Source organism: Halictus rubicundus, chromosome 1 (assembly GCF_050948215.1).
Source record: "Halictus rubicundus isolate RS-2024b chromosome 1, iyHalRubi1_principal, whole genome shotgun sequence".
Taxonomy (NCBI): domain Eukaryota; kingdom Metazoa; phylum Arthropoda; class Insecta; order Hymenoptera; family Halictidae; genus Halictus; species Halictus rubicundus.
Window position 1 is genome coordinate 2,297,353 of NC_135149.1, and position 14,963 is coordinate 2,312,315.

General features: G+C 42.3%; 2 protein-coding genes across 3 annotated transcripts; one reads left to right on the forward strand and one right to left on the reverse strand.

Annotated features, from left to right (window-relative positions):
* Positions 1 to 635: 635 nt before the first annotated feature.
* LOC143365855 (uncharacterized) lies at positions 636 to 8,698 on the forward strand. Its single transcript, XM_076806434.1, has 7 exons — positions 636 to 1,137; positions 1,679 to 1,963; positions 2,041 to 2,176; positions 2,259 to 2,372; positions 2,465 to 2,565; positions 3,810 to 4,232; positions 4,637 to 8,698. The coding sequence occupies exons 1-7, from the start codon at positions 1,135 to 1,137 to the stop codon at positions 6,275 to 6,277; spliced, it is 2,703 nt and encodes a 900-aa protein (XP_076662549.1). The 5' UTR covers positions 636 to 1,134; the 3' UTR covers positions 6,278 to 8,698.
* Positions 8,699 to 10,755: 2,057 nt separating this feature from the next.
* On the reverse strand, positions 10,756 to 14,489 carry Zyx (lipoma-preferred partner zyxin). 2 transcript variants are annotated; one of them, XM_076806451.1, is made up of 7 exons: positions 14,175 to 14,485; positions 13,809 to 14,085; positions 13,480 to 13,621; positions 12,815 to 13,292; positions 12,346 to 12,683; positions 11,834 to 12,243; positions 10,756 to 11,733 (listed from the first exon to the last, which is right to left on the reverse strand). In XM_076806451.1, exons 3-7 carry the CDS (start codon positions 13,615 to 13,617, stop codon positions 11,481 to 11,483), a joined length of 1,617 nt encoding a protein of 538 aa, XP_076662566.1. In that variant the 5' UTR covers positions 13,618 to 13,621; positions 13,809 to 14,085; positions 14,175 to 14,485; the 3' UTR covers positions 10,756 to 11,480. The 2 variants fall into 2 exon arrangements, with proteins under 2 accessions (XP_076662566.1, XP_076662569.1); XM_076806454.1 differs by having other exon boundaries at positions 12,815 to 13,268; positions 13,809 to 14,489.
* Positions 14,490 to 14,963: the final 474 nt, after the last annotated feature.

Sequence of the window (14,963 nt, forward strand, 5' to 3'; positions counted from 1 at the left end):
GGAAGCTCGTTTTCGTTTTTCCCCCTGTTCTCGTTACTCGTTAGAATTTCAGTGTTTTTATTCGACCGTTCGGTTGTTTGGTTATTCGATTATTCGTCGCGCGACGAACAGCCGTCCAAAATAGAATCGATAGCCTCGGCGAAGATGTTCGAAGAAATTCTCGGAAACTTTTCGTAACCGGAACTAGGTAAGCTTCAACGAAAGAGAGAAAAAAAAAAAGAAATTCGTATTTTCCGTGCGAGCCATAGTAACCACGGCCAATCAACGCCATTACGGCAAAACTGAATTCAAGATTCTTTCAACTCCGTAGACGTATTTTTTGAGCGTGTTCTCGCGGATCTCTCGATTTTAAGATGCATGCAATAGGATAGAATCAAATAGAATGGAATATGATAGAATAAAATAGTATAGATTAACATAAAATAAAATAAAAAATAAAATTAAACAAAATAGTTCCGTACCGATAATACCGATAATTTCCATGAGCCGCGCGACTGTACGACGTCGACGCATCGCAAAGGTAACGTTTAGAAATAGAGCCGATACGAGACCATAGATTCAGTTTTTCCGAGAATACGCGTAAATCGAATCGAAACTGGTGAATACTGTGTTAAACGTGCACGTACATCGGAGGAACGTCGTTCCGCGCTCGGGAAAGTTCAATGTTACCAATGTTTCTGTTATCGTTTCTGTTTCGTTTAAAACGTTCAATCTCGATAAGAGCCGCGCTTGTATTGTTGTGCTCGTTTTCTGTCACGCGAGGAAAAAGCTTTCTTGTGGTCGGTTCTCGGCCGAGGAAAACGTTGGCTCGATCCGTTTCGTCCGTTCGTGTAGTCGAAAGTCGAAAGCGTCCGATCGCGGAACACGGCGGATCGAAAATTTCAAATCGGGAAAATTAGCGCCCTGAACGGCGGCTATCACCGCCATCTTGTAAAAGTGTCTCTGTAGTGTTTGGAGGTTTAGCGAGAAGGAACAGCAGCTTCGCCGGAGGCTGGAAGTCCTTTTGAAGTGGTTGCAACGGTCCTTGGCAGTCCCTGGGCACCCAGGTGACCTCGTGCGAGGCCAGGGTACCTTCAAGCTGCTAGGACAACCTCACGGCCAGCAAACACGTTCACACGCCCGACTGTCGCGAAGATGGTGAGCACTCTTTCGCTAACAACCAACGTTTCCATCGTATATAACCCCTCGAATCAGTCCTCCTTTTTTTGACTCGGCGATCGCTCGCTCGTGTTGACAAGAGCTTTCCCACGAACGATATCGACCTACCGAACACGTTGTTCGAACGAAACAACCTCCGCAAACATTTAACCTGCATTTACCGTCGATGCCCCGAATATTCCCATCGAACAGACAGCTCGCGACTGTCAATATTTTCGTTGGACTTGCGAATACGCGACTAATCTCTCGCTATTGGCGAGGGACAACACCGACCATTATACGTTTCGACGAGACATTTCGTCGTCGACTAAATAGAGTATTTATCCAGCGTGTATTCGACGTTACCATGAAATTACAAGTGCTCTAGACGCGTACGTAGAAACGATTCGATTTTAAATTACAAAACGCGATATAACAAGCACCATAATGGTAGAATAATGGAATAATGGATGCACGGAGACCAAGATATTGGGTATATCTCTAATCCAGCAAATCATTTGCTTGTATCTTATTGTTTCAGAGTTCAGCATCGACAGGTGGAACCGAGGGGTCTAGTCCAGCCTCTAGCCCTGCCTCGGCTACAAGTCTTACAATGGCTGCACCAAAGTATGGTACATTGGTGCCTAATCGCATCTTCGTTGGAGGCATTTCTGCCAATACCAGCCCCGAGGAACTGACTCAACTGTTTTCCTCTTATGGCAATGTGAAAGCTACAAAGATAATCGCAGACCGTGCCGGAGTGTCCAAAGGTTACGGATTTGTTACATTTGAAACGGAAGAGGAAGCCAAGAGACTTCAACGAGAGGTACAACCTGTGTTGCGTACCGTGTTCGACCCAACAATCGTATTACCTATACTAATTGTGAACTGTTCAAATTGTAGCCCGATTGCATTGTCTTGAGAGAAAGAAAACTAAATATCGCGCCTGCGATCAAGAAGCAACCCTTCAACAGGTCTTTCGACGGTGGTTCTGGATCTCCCCCTTCTGTGCCTACTAACACTTACTATTACCCAAACGGTCGGTAGAAATTGATTTAGAAGTTGGTTTTAGGTGGTATCAGTTGAACGCGCAAAACATGCATCATATGTTTTTTGTTCAGGTATGGGGTTATATCAGAACGGCATGTATTGTAACACGATGGCTCCAGCGCCAACGACACCGATCGCTCCGCCGACCGATCCAGCAACTATCTATCAAACCACGGGAGTGTTTGGTAAGTTTATCGATGAGACGGTCGTAGCTTTTTTAGTAGGTAATAATTGGTGATCCGAGAGTGGTTCTAAAAATAAAAATCCGAACGGTTAGGACCTCAAGCCGCTGGTCATCAAACTTTCGCGCCTGTGATGTATCCATGTCCCGCACCGTCTCTCTTTATGCCACAGCAGTATCCGTATTCGCCTATGCCGGTGAGTAAAGTGCACACGAAACTATGGATTCTATGGATCTCTTTCTACGATATTCCCGATATTTAATCTTGGGTCCTATGTACATCCATACGTACCATATCAATTGTCTATGTCTATGGGTATAGCTTGTATTTTTTATTAAACTGTAACTCGGTTGCGGTTTGACAGACAAATGGTTTGATGGGAGAAGCCATACCACCGGCGTTTCTACCCAACCCTCAGCAAATGCCTACTTACGTCCTTCTCGACGCTATACAGTATTGAGGTCTAAAGGTACATGGTCTATGCTAAACGACTAGCATGCAGCGACTAGCATTCATCCCTGTGCGTTTTCTTTCTCAATCTTTTGCATGACCTATCGACTATGATGCATGCACATTCGATTCTTTTTCACGATTCATTGTTATTGTTATTATTGTTGTTAGTATTATTATTATTATTATTGTTATTATTATTACTATTACTATTACACTTAATATATTATACTACATTATATTATATATTATATTGCGTTACGTTAAATTATATTGTATCGTATTATATTTCACGTACATGTTTTACGCACAAGTTTTTCCACACTTTACACGATTCGTTTATTTGTCGAGCACGCGTCTCTTATGTTTGCCTCGACCATGAAAATTCGATTATCGAATGCTTATACTTATACAGAAACTATTGCCGTAGATAGTTTAGTTTTTTTTTTTAATCGTTGGCGCGTCGTTTCACGGTGCAACGTTCGTGTTTCCTTCTCGTACTCTCTTCATGCTCTGTTGTCTTTCGTGTCACCGTTTGTATGTGTTTAACGCGCAACTGACTCAAAGTAGCGTATTCGTTGCAGAGGTAGCGGCCGATGTTCCCGGATATTTCGCGAGATCGATTACTCTGCGCGGAGCAGAGATTCTTAGAGTAGTAAAGCGCGCTCCTAGATTCTAGATTCTAGACAGAGATCGGATAGAAGCGCGATAGAGATTAACGATCGAATCACGGTAATGTATTAGAGCGTGTCTCTCTCGGAGCTTTGTCGGCGTCGAAGAATTTTCATGGCATGTACATCGACCTTGATACACTCGAGAACGAGATCTCGATTTCCTTTGAATTTGCGGGTTTTCGAAGGAACGAGAGAGAGAGAGAGTTTTTCAAATTCGCTTCGAGAAGTTTCACAAATTACGATACCTACTACGACGGTATTGTAGAGTCGCGTGCGAATCAAAGGCTGATGGTAGAATGTTTGTTTCTCTGTGCAGTACGAGACGTATTATCCAGGGGCGGCCGCAGCCGGAGCTTCTCCGTACTTATACCCTAGTAGCAACTCGCAGACCAACGCGAACGCTGGCAACAACAATTCCGGAAATGGGAACAACGGGACGGCGGGGGCAACCAGTCCTCCAACAGGACCTCCGCCGGCGCCGCTGCCTTCTCTGCCTCCGCAAGCAGCCACGCACTTTTATCCTGCTGCCCCGCCCCCACATCATCATCATCCTCCGGTGCCCGCTGGCCCGCCTCAGACGCAGGTCGATCATCTTTACTATCCGTTCGCAGCCGGAGCTCATCCTCCGCCGCCTCCGCACGCGGCCATGGGACTCGCCGACCAGCAGATGCTGCTGTACTCCACGGATACATCATGTCAGCAAACGTCTTCATCCGATGGTCAAGCTGCTCCGCAAGAGGTAAGTCGGGTCAACCGATCGTTCTATACTCTGTTCAACGAAACGAAGCGGTAAACGTAAACATAGCCACTCGAGTGTGACAGAGTTGAAGTTGCCTTCTGAAAAGTTAGCGAAAGACGCACGCTGGTACTCGACTGCCACGCCTCGTTGGACAGACCATAGTTGCGATCGTTAGAATCGAACACGTTCTATCTCGCGCTTTTCCGCTGTATTTCGCTCTGGTGACCACTGTGTCTCGCGTGAGCGCGTCAGATCGAAAACCATGCCGCTCAGTCCGGATATCGAGATCGAGATTTCAATTGAAAATTACTCGTACCGAGCCTAGTCGGTCGTTAATCAAAACATCAAAGGCTACGAAAAGCCATCTGGCTGCAACGTTATCATATCTATGAACTGAACCGTAGGACTCTCGTTCGACGTCGAGCCACTCGGAGCAACCGCACAGCGAAACAACGCAAGCTGCTGCGGGTTCGTCCGCACCCATGGTGTCCTTGATGCCCGTGAAATTCCCCGTGTCTGGTCGTTACACGAATTACCATTCGATCGCGATACACAGCGCGAACTTGTACAATTCGCAGTCGTGTTTGAACGAAGCGGAGGATTGCGCCGGCAATCGGATGCACTGTAGGACGATCGTCTATCATCCGGCGACAGTTTACATTCCTCACGCGCACACGACTGCCCCGTTCCCGAATGCTTCGGTGGTCGCGGCTGGTGCCAGTTTGTTGCCAACACCGGGGGCGGCTACGGCCCCGAGCTCCTCCGTGTCTCAGCAGATTTTCGACTCGTCGGCGAAACCTCAGGGTTACCTCAACTCGAGGGAGTATTCGAAATCGGGGCCCGCGAACGGACAGAACAGTTACTCGAAGGGTGGTCATGGGATCGCGTTGTCGCCTCATCAACCAGCGTTTTCGAAATCGTCGCACCTGGCCAACTCGCAGTCGTACAAGCACGCGAACGTCGACGGCAATTACAACAAATACCCAGCGTCGGCCGCGATGGGCTCGCGGTTCTCCTCTGTGCAATGCAATCAACGAAGAGCAGTGGCTTCGGGGGTTACCGCTGGCGGTTCGTCGACGGTGCAAACTTCTCCGGCTTGCTACGCGGCGCCACGCTCCGATACTTACAGTCCTCATAGATCCGGGAACGTCGGTGGTTTCACGTCGAACCTGCCACCTGTTCAGTCGTACAACGCCGGTTACGCGAGCACCTCGCAGTCGAAGATGTTCGTGACATCCGCGTCCGGTCATGGTTTCGGAAACGAGTACGCCAACGGTCGGAGGAGTCATTCGAACGATCAGTACGCGGATCACGCTATCAAGTCGAGCACCTACTCGAGTCGCAAGAACGCGGCTAACGTCTATCGCAACAACGTGCAAACGTCCGAAGGGAATATCGCCGGTTCGAACAATCGGTCGTCCTCCGAAACTTATAACGCGACTGGTGAAGCTGACGGAACGGGGGGTAGCAACGGTTCGCAGGGCGCGCAGAGCGCGCAAAGTACGCAAAGCGTACAAAATACCGCGGAGAGTAATAACAATTCGGAGAAGCCCGTCAGTCCTCCTCCAGCCCCGTATTCGCCTATGACACGACCGCTTCCAACTTTATCACCACCCACCTCCCAGGTCCCGTTGTACGTTCCGACGCAAAACCGTTATCAGCCATCCTTAGCCCCGTCCCAACATCACCATCAGCAGCAGCAGCAACAACAACAGTCGGGCCAACAGCAACGCCGATACGCCGCCATCGCTCCCGCTGCTTTGTCCGCCGCTGGACGAAAATCCACCGAGAAATACTCGAGTTCCGGCTCGACTCAGAACAACGCGATCCTGAGGCAGAACAAGTACAAGGTGAACGGGATCATGCAGACGGGCAACAAAGTGTCCGACGACAGTCTGGGCGGCGCTGGAGATGCTCCTCCGGGTATCGGAAGAATGCCCATCACCCCGCCGGGCACTCCGAGAGCGCTTCCGGCCCATTCCACAGCCGCCGATCAGAATCAGCTGGGCGACACGTGCCATCAGATGCAAGCTCTGAGCCTCTGAGCCATTGAGCCACTTTTCGGATGCGCTCTCATCCATATTTCTTTAAATCTTTCTTTTTTCTCTTCTCTCTTTCTCTCTCTCTCTCTCTCTCCTTTCTTTTCTTTTCTCTTCATTTTCGCTTCACTTCTTTTTTCATCGATCTTCTTTTCGTCGCAGTCATCTTTCCTCACGGTTAGCGGACACACGAACAACGCGTGTGCGTGTCCGCAACTCCCCCCCTCCCCCTCTCACAATTTCAAATTGTCGCCTGTTCAAAAATCGAACAAACGTCAACGCTGCATTAGCACCAGTGTAAAGAAGAGAGAAATAGAATTCTCTTGTGATCTCAATACCGAATACAAAAACTAAACTGAAAAAAAGGGAAACGACAAGTTAAATATAGACGATCGATCTTGTAAATTATTAATTCTTCGGTAAACTATCAAACATACTAAATTGTTAAGCATTTATAAATGAATATATCTCTCTCTCTCTAAATATATATATATATATAAATAAATAAATATATATATACGGATACACATGCGCACACATACACACATACATATATATATATATATATATGTACACACAATATTTAAAGATTATTATGTTGGCTTTGAAAAATTATATTATAGGCGAGATATAAATTAGTAAATGAACGGATATGAAACACAGAAAACTAGTTGATTGCGTTATTGTTTGCAACAGTTGAATGATTACGGGGACTACATATGTATACATATATACAAAGCAAAAACAAATATATTGTGTGTGTATGTGTGTTTGTGCGTCCTTGGTAGATACTATAGGTACGCTACATTACTTAAATCTATGTCATATGCAGTATTTGACGTCATAAGCGCGATAGGCTCGGCAAACCATGAATCTCACGAGCAAGGCTAGAGTAGGATAGATGTGGATATACAGACGAAGAATAAGAGACGACGAAGACGATGAAAAAGATTCATACAAATAATAGAACAGAGGAAGAATAGAGAAAACCAAAACTAATAACGTTGTTATCGTACAAACGCGAGCGATTTGTTATGTGTTCAAAGTCAAACAAAAAAAAAGTAAAAGAAAGAAAGAAAAAATACGCGGAAGGGTAATAAGAAGGCAGAATGTAGTTGAGTTTCGTAAAACGGTTGCTCAAGGCACTGCCACGTCTCTCATTTTTGATTTTCTACCTGAAACATGGTTGCGCGTCACAGTACTTATAGTTTTTTTTTCTTGTCCCCCCCACCCCCTCTTAATTAGAGTAACCGTGAACCATGTTATATTCTCACGCATTTCTCGAAACGGTAGCGGTCATTAATTTATCGTTCCACTTCCCCGCCCACGTACCCTCACACACATCCTCTTTGTTCGTTTCTCGCGAAAAAAATTTCCGCGCAAAAGATTCGAGATGATCGTAAAGTAGCTGTTAAACGTAACGTTGAACATTGAAAGAAAAAGCAAAAAAAAAAGAACGAGGTAGGGAGAAAACACGAAAAAAAACGGATGCCCGTACCTAACGAATACGATTTAAAGAAAGAGGAAGTATATGTAATAATGAATTAAACAAAAAAAAAAAAATGTGTCGGCTGTGAGCTTCCAAGCAAATAACAATAATTAAATTATTATAATATAAAAGAAGTTAAATAATATTCTACCTAATTGTTACGATGGTGAATTTCTTTTATCTATAACGAGAAATTTGTTATCTCATATCTCGCATATTGTAGCTATTATTGTCTATTTAAACAGAGGGGAGAAAAGACGACGAAAAAGACGTAAAGACGAAAAGAAAAGGGAAATACGGACAAGTGTGTATGGCGGTGTGAAAAGGTAACGAAGGTTCGCGCGGCGTTGCCGAATAGCTGTCCTATTAGTCTTCTTGAAAGCTGGCGACGTATCCGCCGAACCCGAGAAAATCCAAGAGAAAAAAACGTGTACGAACGAGAGACGGAACGAGACAGAAAGATATCTAGCGACTGCGACAATGACTACGACGACAACGACGAATAAAAAAAGATTATAGGAGGAGAAAATATAATTAACGAGGATTGATAGTACGTAGACCACCCTGGACAAAGGCCTAGAACGCGTAGGTTACCCGTTGAGTCGTCGAGACAAAGCAAAAACAAAAAACATACAAATTGATTTATCGAGATAAGGAAAAAAGAGCAAGAGTGCCTTCTATTTGTTTTCGTGATTGTATTGTTGAACATTTGTTGCGTTACGTTCCAAGAGCCTCTAATGTTGTTATAAGAAAAAAATGTTTGAAGAATGTTGTTCCTCTATTTATTTATTGATTTACGGGCTCCACGGCCCACCAGCACCCAGCGGATTACAAAGCGTGTGAAAGTAAGAAAGCTGTTTTTCGACGAGAATGGAATTCCGAATTCGAGAAGGGAGGAGATTAGTAGACGGGCCGAAGGAGCGAACGAAACACTGAAAACCGATAACCGTCTCTTCCGTTCCAGTTGGGAACAATGAAACGAAAAACAGTGATTCGGAGCAGCGAAAAGTTCGTAAGAGTGGTAAAGGTATCGGCGCGTACTTTATACGGTATTATTCGAGTCGCGTGACCCCTTTTTCTCATTGTGATCGTTTTGCAACACGATTATTATATACACATACGTATATGTACACAAAAATATATATATGTATGTGTACATATATAAATTACCGAACTCGTTGCGCTTGTTCAGCGACGGAGAAGTTGAACGGAAAAATGATGGGAAGAAAAAGCAGCTCGTTTCGGCACCTATTTCTATGTATGATACACGAAAGATATATCTCAGCAATATACATATATACTTACATACATGCATATATACATATTATTAACGGATAGATAAACAGACGGGAAAATGTTGGAGAATAGAAGAGAGCAAAGTGTAGCGAGTACGGGTATGCGCGTGTATGGAATGCGAATGCGACAGCGACAAGAATCGTAGAAAAACGCGTATTTGAACGTGAGTGTGTGCGAGTGCGAATCTGGATAGGTGGCTGTGATTATTGCGTGCAAGTTGTTCAAGCAACAACAACAACAACAACAAAAAACCACGAAAAGAAGATAGGTTGCGTGAATAAATCATTCGTGTGACGTGTCGGTGTATCGATTCTAGGTTTTTTCGTACACCGCGTACGCACGCATTTTTTAAACACGCATACCATACGAAAAACAATACTTACATATAATAAATATAATATAATACATATACACATGCGCGCCCGCGCATATACATGTATAAGGTAAATACATAAATATATACATAATATATAATATACATCTATGCGAAAAGAAATTGCGCGATTCTATGTTTAGTTTGGTACTGGCTCGAACGAATTCTAGACAAGCGCGTGTTAGGTACGATCTCAAGATCACGATTACGTTTATTATCCATGTACTAAATTCAACGTAGAATGGTGCTGATGCGGTATAAAATATAATATAATATAAAATAATATAATATAACATAATATAATATAATATAATATAATATAATATAATATATACTTCGCAAAGTATATTATAATACAAAAGAAAAGGAGTCTAAGATAGATATTAGTGGGTAAGCGTAGTTGAAAATAGGAATATAATTGATGTATATTGTACACTGTACATGGTGCGAAAGGTTTGCTTTTTTATGATTGTGTATCGTTCGCGTTACATGTGGGAAGTTTTGTTCGATTTCTCGATATTCCGAGAGTATCGTCTAGCTCGTTCCTCGTTAATTCGTTAATTTCTCTTGGAAATCTAAAGTGTTTGCTTGTGTCTTGCATCTAAGTGGTACTCTGTCGAGTAAGACGCGACAACAATGGCCTAAACAGGAGGAGAACCGTAGTAACAGCGATCAGATAACCAGAGAATGTTCGTATTATTTTCGTTTCGTTTCGACCAAGATGGACGAACGATGCTCGACAATCTGGAAAGGCATACCTTCGAGAACACTAAAATTGATGTATTGAAAAGAAAAAAACATAAATTATACACAAAATGACATGTAGGTTGTACGTACAAGAAACTATCCAAGTACTCAACGATAATAAAAGCAAATATACTACGTATAAAAGAATACATATATTTAAAAGAAAATAAAATCATCTGTGCATGAACATTATATAGATGGAAAATGACATAGCAAAGAGTAAATAGAGTAAAAATGAGTGTGAATCTCTCCTGCAAATATATATACATACATACATACGTGTGTGTGTATGTATATATATATATATATATATATATATATATATATATATATATATATATACATACATACATATATATATATATATATATACACATACATACATGTTATAGCAATGATAATGATAATAATAATAATAATAATAATAACGATAATAAAATCTCGTAAAGATATAAAATATATTATGCTCCAATACACATACGGTATTTGTCACTTTACCTTTCTCGTTCTGATCCGTCTTCCAACGTTTTATGCTGTATCGAAACACGAGGCGAAAAAAGGAATAGTAAACAACTGTGAGATTAAAACCATATTGTTTCTCTGTTAAACGAATTGAATACTTTATTGATTCGATATCGCCTCAGCAATGAGTCTTAACAATTACACTTTTTATTATCGTGCAATTGCTTAGTCTTTTTACTTATCGTGAAACGAACGATAAGGTTTAAGGTATTTGCACCGATACATTGTCTTCTTGCACGATTTACCATAAAGCGGAAATCTCTAAATACCTAACAGGTTCGATATACCAGAATATAGGTAAATGAAAACGGATATATAAATGGCACAATCTCTACCTCTCGTGTCACATTCGCGTGCCATTTTCGTGAATACAATCTCCCATAAAATTCAACACAGTTCTCTCTCTCTCTCTCTCTCTCTCTCTCTCTCTCTCTCTCTCTCTCGCACTAGACATCGAATACTTTGTTCTAACCGCGTATGCTATGTTTCCTAGGATCACATTATTCGTTATCGTAACTATTAATCATCACACTCGTCTCGAAAAGATATCTCCGGCAAAAGGTACACATCTCTTCGTAATACGTAATAATAAACAATAATAAAAAAGTTATCGAGTCTTTAGTTGTTCTCGATATATTCGACAGTACTATATGTATAATAGTTATTCCTAAGGTTGAAAAATCGTTGGAACTGCAACTAAAAGAGCTTAACAACCGATCGTAATATTATATAGTTCGAATAATCTTGGCAGTTATTGGCGCGTTTACAGATTGAAGAACGATTCACAATTCTGTCGTCATGTGTGACGTTAATGCTTGGACGCGGGTCGCGTTACAACTTTTACATAGTACGTGATCATCCAAAGGATAACAGCCGCGTCCCTCGGAGTCGGAAGATAGAACCAAACCGCAATCTTCGCACTTGTAACACTGAATATGAAAGCTACGATCCAGGGCCACGACCCGTACTGTTTCATCCTGGCCTGGTTCCGGCATTATTGGTAGCTTGCATACGCAACAACGCGGCGCGAATTTCCTGTAATATAAATGGTAAGTGAGATTTGTTTTGGACACGCGCTACCGCTACGATTATAATCTCTGTGCTTTTCAATGAAAAATATGAAAATATTCTGTACTTGTGAAAGCATTCTATGCAGTGAATTTGATTGGTAGCGTCCACCGTGAACGGTATACTGTCCAAACTCTGACCGCAAACCACACACGTGAAGCAAGACGGATGATAAGGTTTTCCTGTGGCTCTTAATATTCTATCGAATATCGGACTGGCGCAAACGCAGCATTTCTCCAAAGTGTTCAAATAATCTTTCTCGCAGTAAGGCTTGCTCTCCAATGAGAAGAACGGTTTATCCCGTAAGTTCACTTTACAAACGTAACAACAAAAACAATCGATATGGAAAACCTTGTGCATCGCGGAACATCCTTTGCCTTCGACTTTGTGACCGCATTGCGCACATATTCCATATATGTCGTCGTCTTCGTCGTTGTCTTCCACTCCGTGGACCAATAAGTCCATCAAATCGTCCACCTGAAACGCAACAACGGTGTAAGATGCGAATAGCCAATGCCTTTATTCGATCGAAGACCACAGAAGAAAGGTAATCTTGCATCAAAAAATCAAAAAGCATACTTCTTTGACCGGTGAAACTTTCCCTTGCGGCTGGGTCGACGTAGCGGACCCATAGCCGGAATACATGGAGTAATTACAAGATAACTGAGACGGTGGCCTCGGATTAATCGGTTCGTATATAGACTCGTACGTCGAGCTGGACTGCGAGCTTGTCCCATAAATATCGTTCGGATAATTGTCCGAAGGGAAATCGGTTTGATAAGTGGCGCGTCTCAATTCGCTGTAACTCGACGAAACAGGACTCGGCGGTGGCGGCAATTCTTCCGGCGGTGGAGGAAAAGAGCTACTTGGAACACAAGGAACGTACTCCGATAATTCCGGTGGAGGTGGTAAATCATCTGTAAATGAAATTCATTGAATTCATTCATTTTTCTACCGAATCTTCTCGAGCGAGACAAACGAAGCGAACAGCGAGTCGTTCTATACAATTATCTTCAAGATTCTGATTCTGATTGATTAGTCTGATTACCGTGAGCAGGAGAAATATTACAATATGTGTTTTCCGGTTTCGAATTCCATTGAATATTGCTGTAAATTATGTCGTTCTCAGTCTTGCTTCCAGTTTTATTTTGCATGCTCACTGGAGGATCTATGTTACTGTACACGACGTTTCTCGCCGATCTCGAATGATCCTCGGCAGGGACTTGAGGAGCTGGTAGATTTCCAACGTTAGAATAGAAGTTTTTCTCGTCGTATCCATATTTCGGTTCAAATTTTTCGTTGGTTTGTCGCGCGTAGAAATTATCGTTGTTCTGATAAAGTTTAGACGTGTCTTTTCCGTTTGTGGTCGACGACACCGAAAAATCGTTCTTCTCTATATTTATAGGCACATACGGAGTAGGAGAGTTTGCATAGAAATTCGATGGCTTTTCGTTTGTCGTGACATCATTCAATACTGTACTATACGACGACGCAGTTCCTGCCTTTACGGTGTAACTTTGCGTTACCTAAAACCAAATAATATGTATATGGATGTGTTCCATCTGAAATTGATCTCCAAGTAGTCCAGAACCAAATCAATTTTTACCATAAACATGTTCCAATGATAATGGAACAGACATGAGAAACAAGCATAGAACATTACAAACTACAAAACAATTAATTAACCTTCTAATACTTTTATGAAACACTGACCTGAGACTGTGATTTTTTTGGTTTCGGTGGTACGGCTGGCCCTATCTTTTTGCCAGGCTTTGTAATTTTAATGCCATCTCCATGATTAATTTGTAAGTTTGCGATTTGTTGCTCCAAACTACTACCATTGTTCGACATTTTCCTAAAACATAAAATTTGGAGTACCCATTATGTAACAGCATGTAACGTCGCATGATAAACACTAAATGTTTATCAGGAGTAGTTGTTCTCGGTTGGACAGTGTAAGTACATTTCTGTGAAGTAAAACTTCCTATCACCTGCTTGTGACAGGATGGAACTGATACTATTGAAAAATTCTTTAAACTCACCTGGTAAGTCAGAAAAACGTAGTGTCTTACGCAAAATGATCCCTGGAACGTTTTTCTTCGAATGTAAAATATTCAAAAAACGGTGCTATAAAAAATGCTTTAGTAGTCAATCGTGTCAGGACCGGAATGGCTGACTGATAAGTCCCTTATCTCGAGAATTTCGAAATTCCTTTACGTTGACTTTCGGGCTCTATTGTAGCCCTCTTTCACGCCTACGATATTACACATTCGAACCACAATCGAAGAACAGCAATCACAATTGATCACGATTCACTAACTAAATCAGAAACGAAATGAATCATTGACAAACATTGGAGTGTAGCATACAAGTATATATCTACACAAATCGTACATACAGATACATACACTTATGTATACCAGTATACATACAAACCGCCCCACTCAGAATTTTGCATTTGCGGTGTTACCACTCGACGCACGGTTCACCACACTCACCACAACTCAACACAGCTCGGCATGGCGCTCAATAGCTATGTATATAAACTTCCGATTTGATTTGCTTGCGCTTGCGAGTGACTCAAACCCAAACCACACCCTGCTGTGACTCGCCTGAATACGTATACGTCATATGTATACATATACATATAGTACATAGTAAACGCATAAAACTTTCACAGAGGCGAAACTGTCGCGTTTTTTTTTTCGAAACGAATTTTCAGTGCGCATGCGTTTCCAAATAATACCACCATTATCGTGATACATACATTTATGGAAAAACAAGTCAACATGCGCATAAGTACAAGATTCATTTGTCGTGAAATTTTATAATCCTTTTGTGTCCCATATAAAACGTTTTAATCAAATGTTGATAGATAGATTAACCAATTCATTTTGGTCGTTTCAATATCATAATTAGAATATACATTCGTCGGGCTTCGAGACATGAGAAGGAAGTACCAGGAAGGACTAAGTAACAGCTGGTAACAACTGTTGGCTATGGAATACAGTGATGAGATATCGGCCGTTTTCTCGCGCATGCGCCCCCGAAACAGTAACGTATGTATAGTCACAGACGAGTTATAAGCAGAGAGGAATGAGAGTGCTCACGCCCGGGTTTTCGGCGTTCCCGATATAGTGCTGACATCTGCTCAGCCTTAGCGTGGCACAGAACCGGTCAGTCTTTCCTGGAACAGA

Coding starts and splice junctions, on each gene's coding strand:
- LOC143365855 (XM_076806434.1), top strand. Junction 1,964..2,040: donor CCAAGAGACTTCAACGAGAG/GTACAACCTGTG, acceptor TTCAAATTGTAG/CCCGATTGCATTGTCTTGAG. Junction 2,177..2,258: donor CACTTACTATTACCCAAACG/GTCGGTAGAAAT, acceptor TTTTTTGTTCAG/GTATGGGGTTATATCAGAAC.
- Zyx (XM_076806451.1), bottom strand. CDS start 13,617: ATGTCGAACAATGGTAGTAGTTTGGAGCAACAAATCGCAAACTTACAA. Junction 13,293..13,479: donor CAAAAAAATCACAGTCTCAG/GTCAGTGTTTCA, acceptor ATTTGGTTTTAG/GTAACGCAAAGTTACACCGT. Junction 12,684..12,814: donor TAATATTTCTCCTGCTCACG/GTAATCAGACTA, acceptor TTTCATTTACAG/ATGATTTACCACCTCCACCG.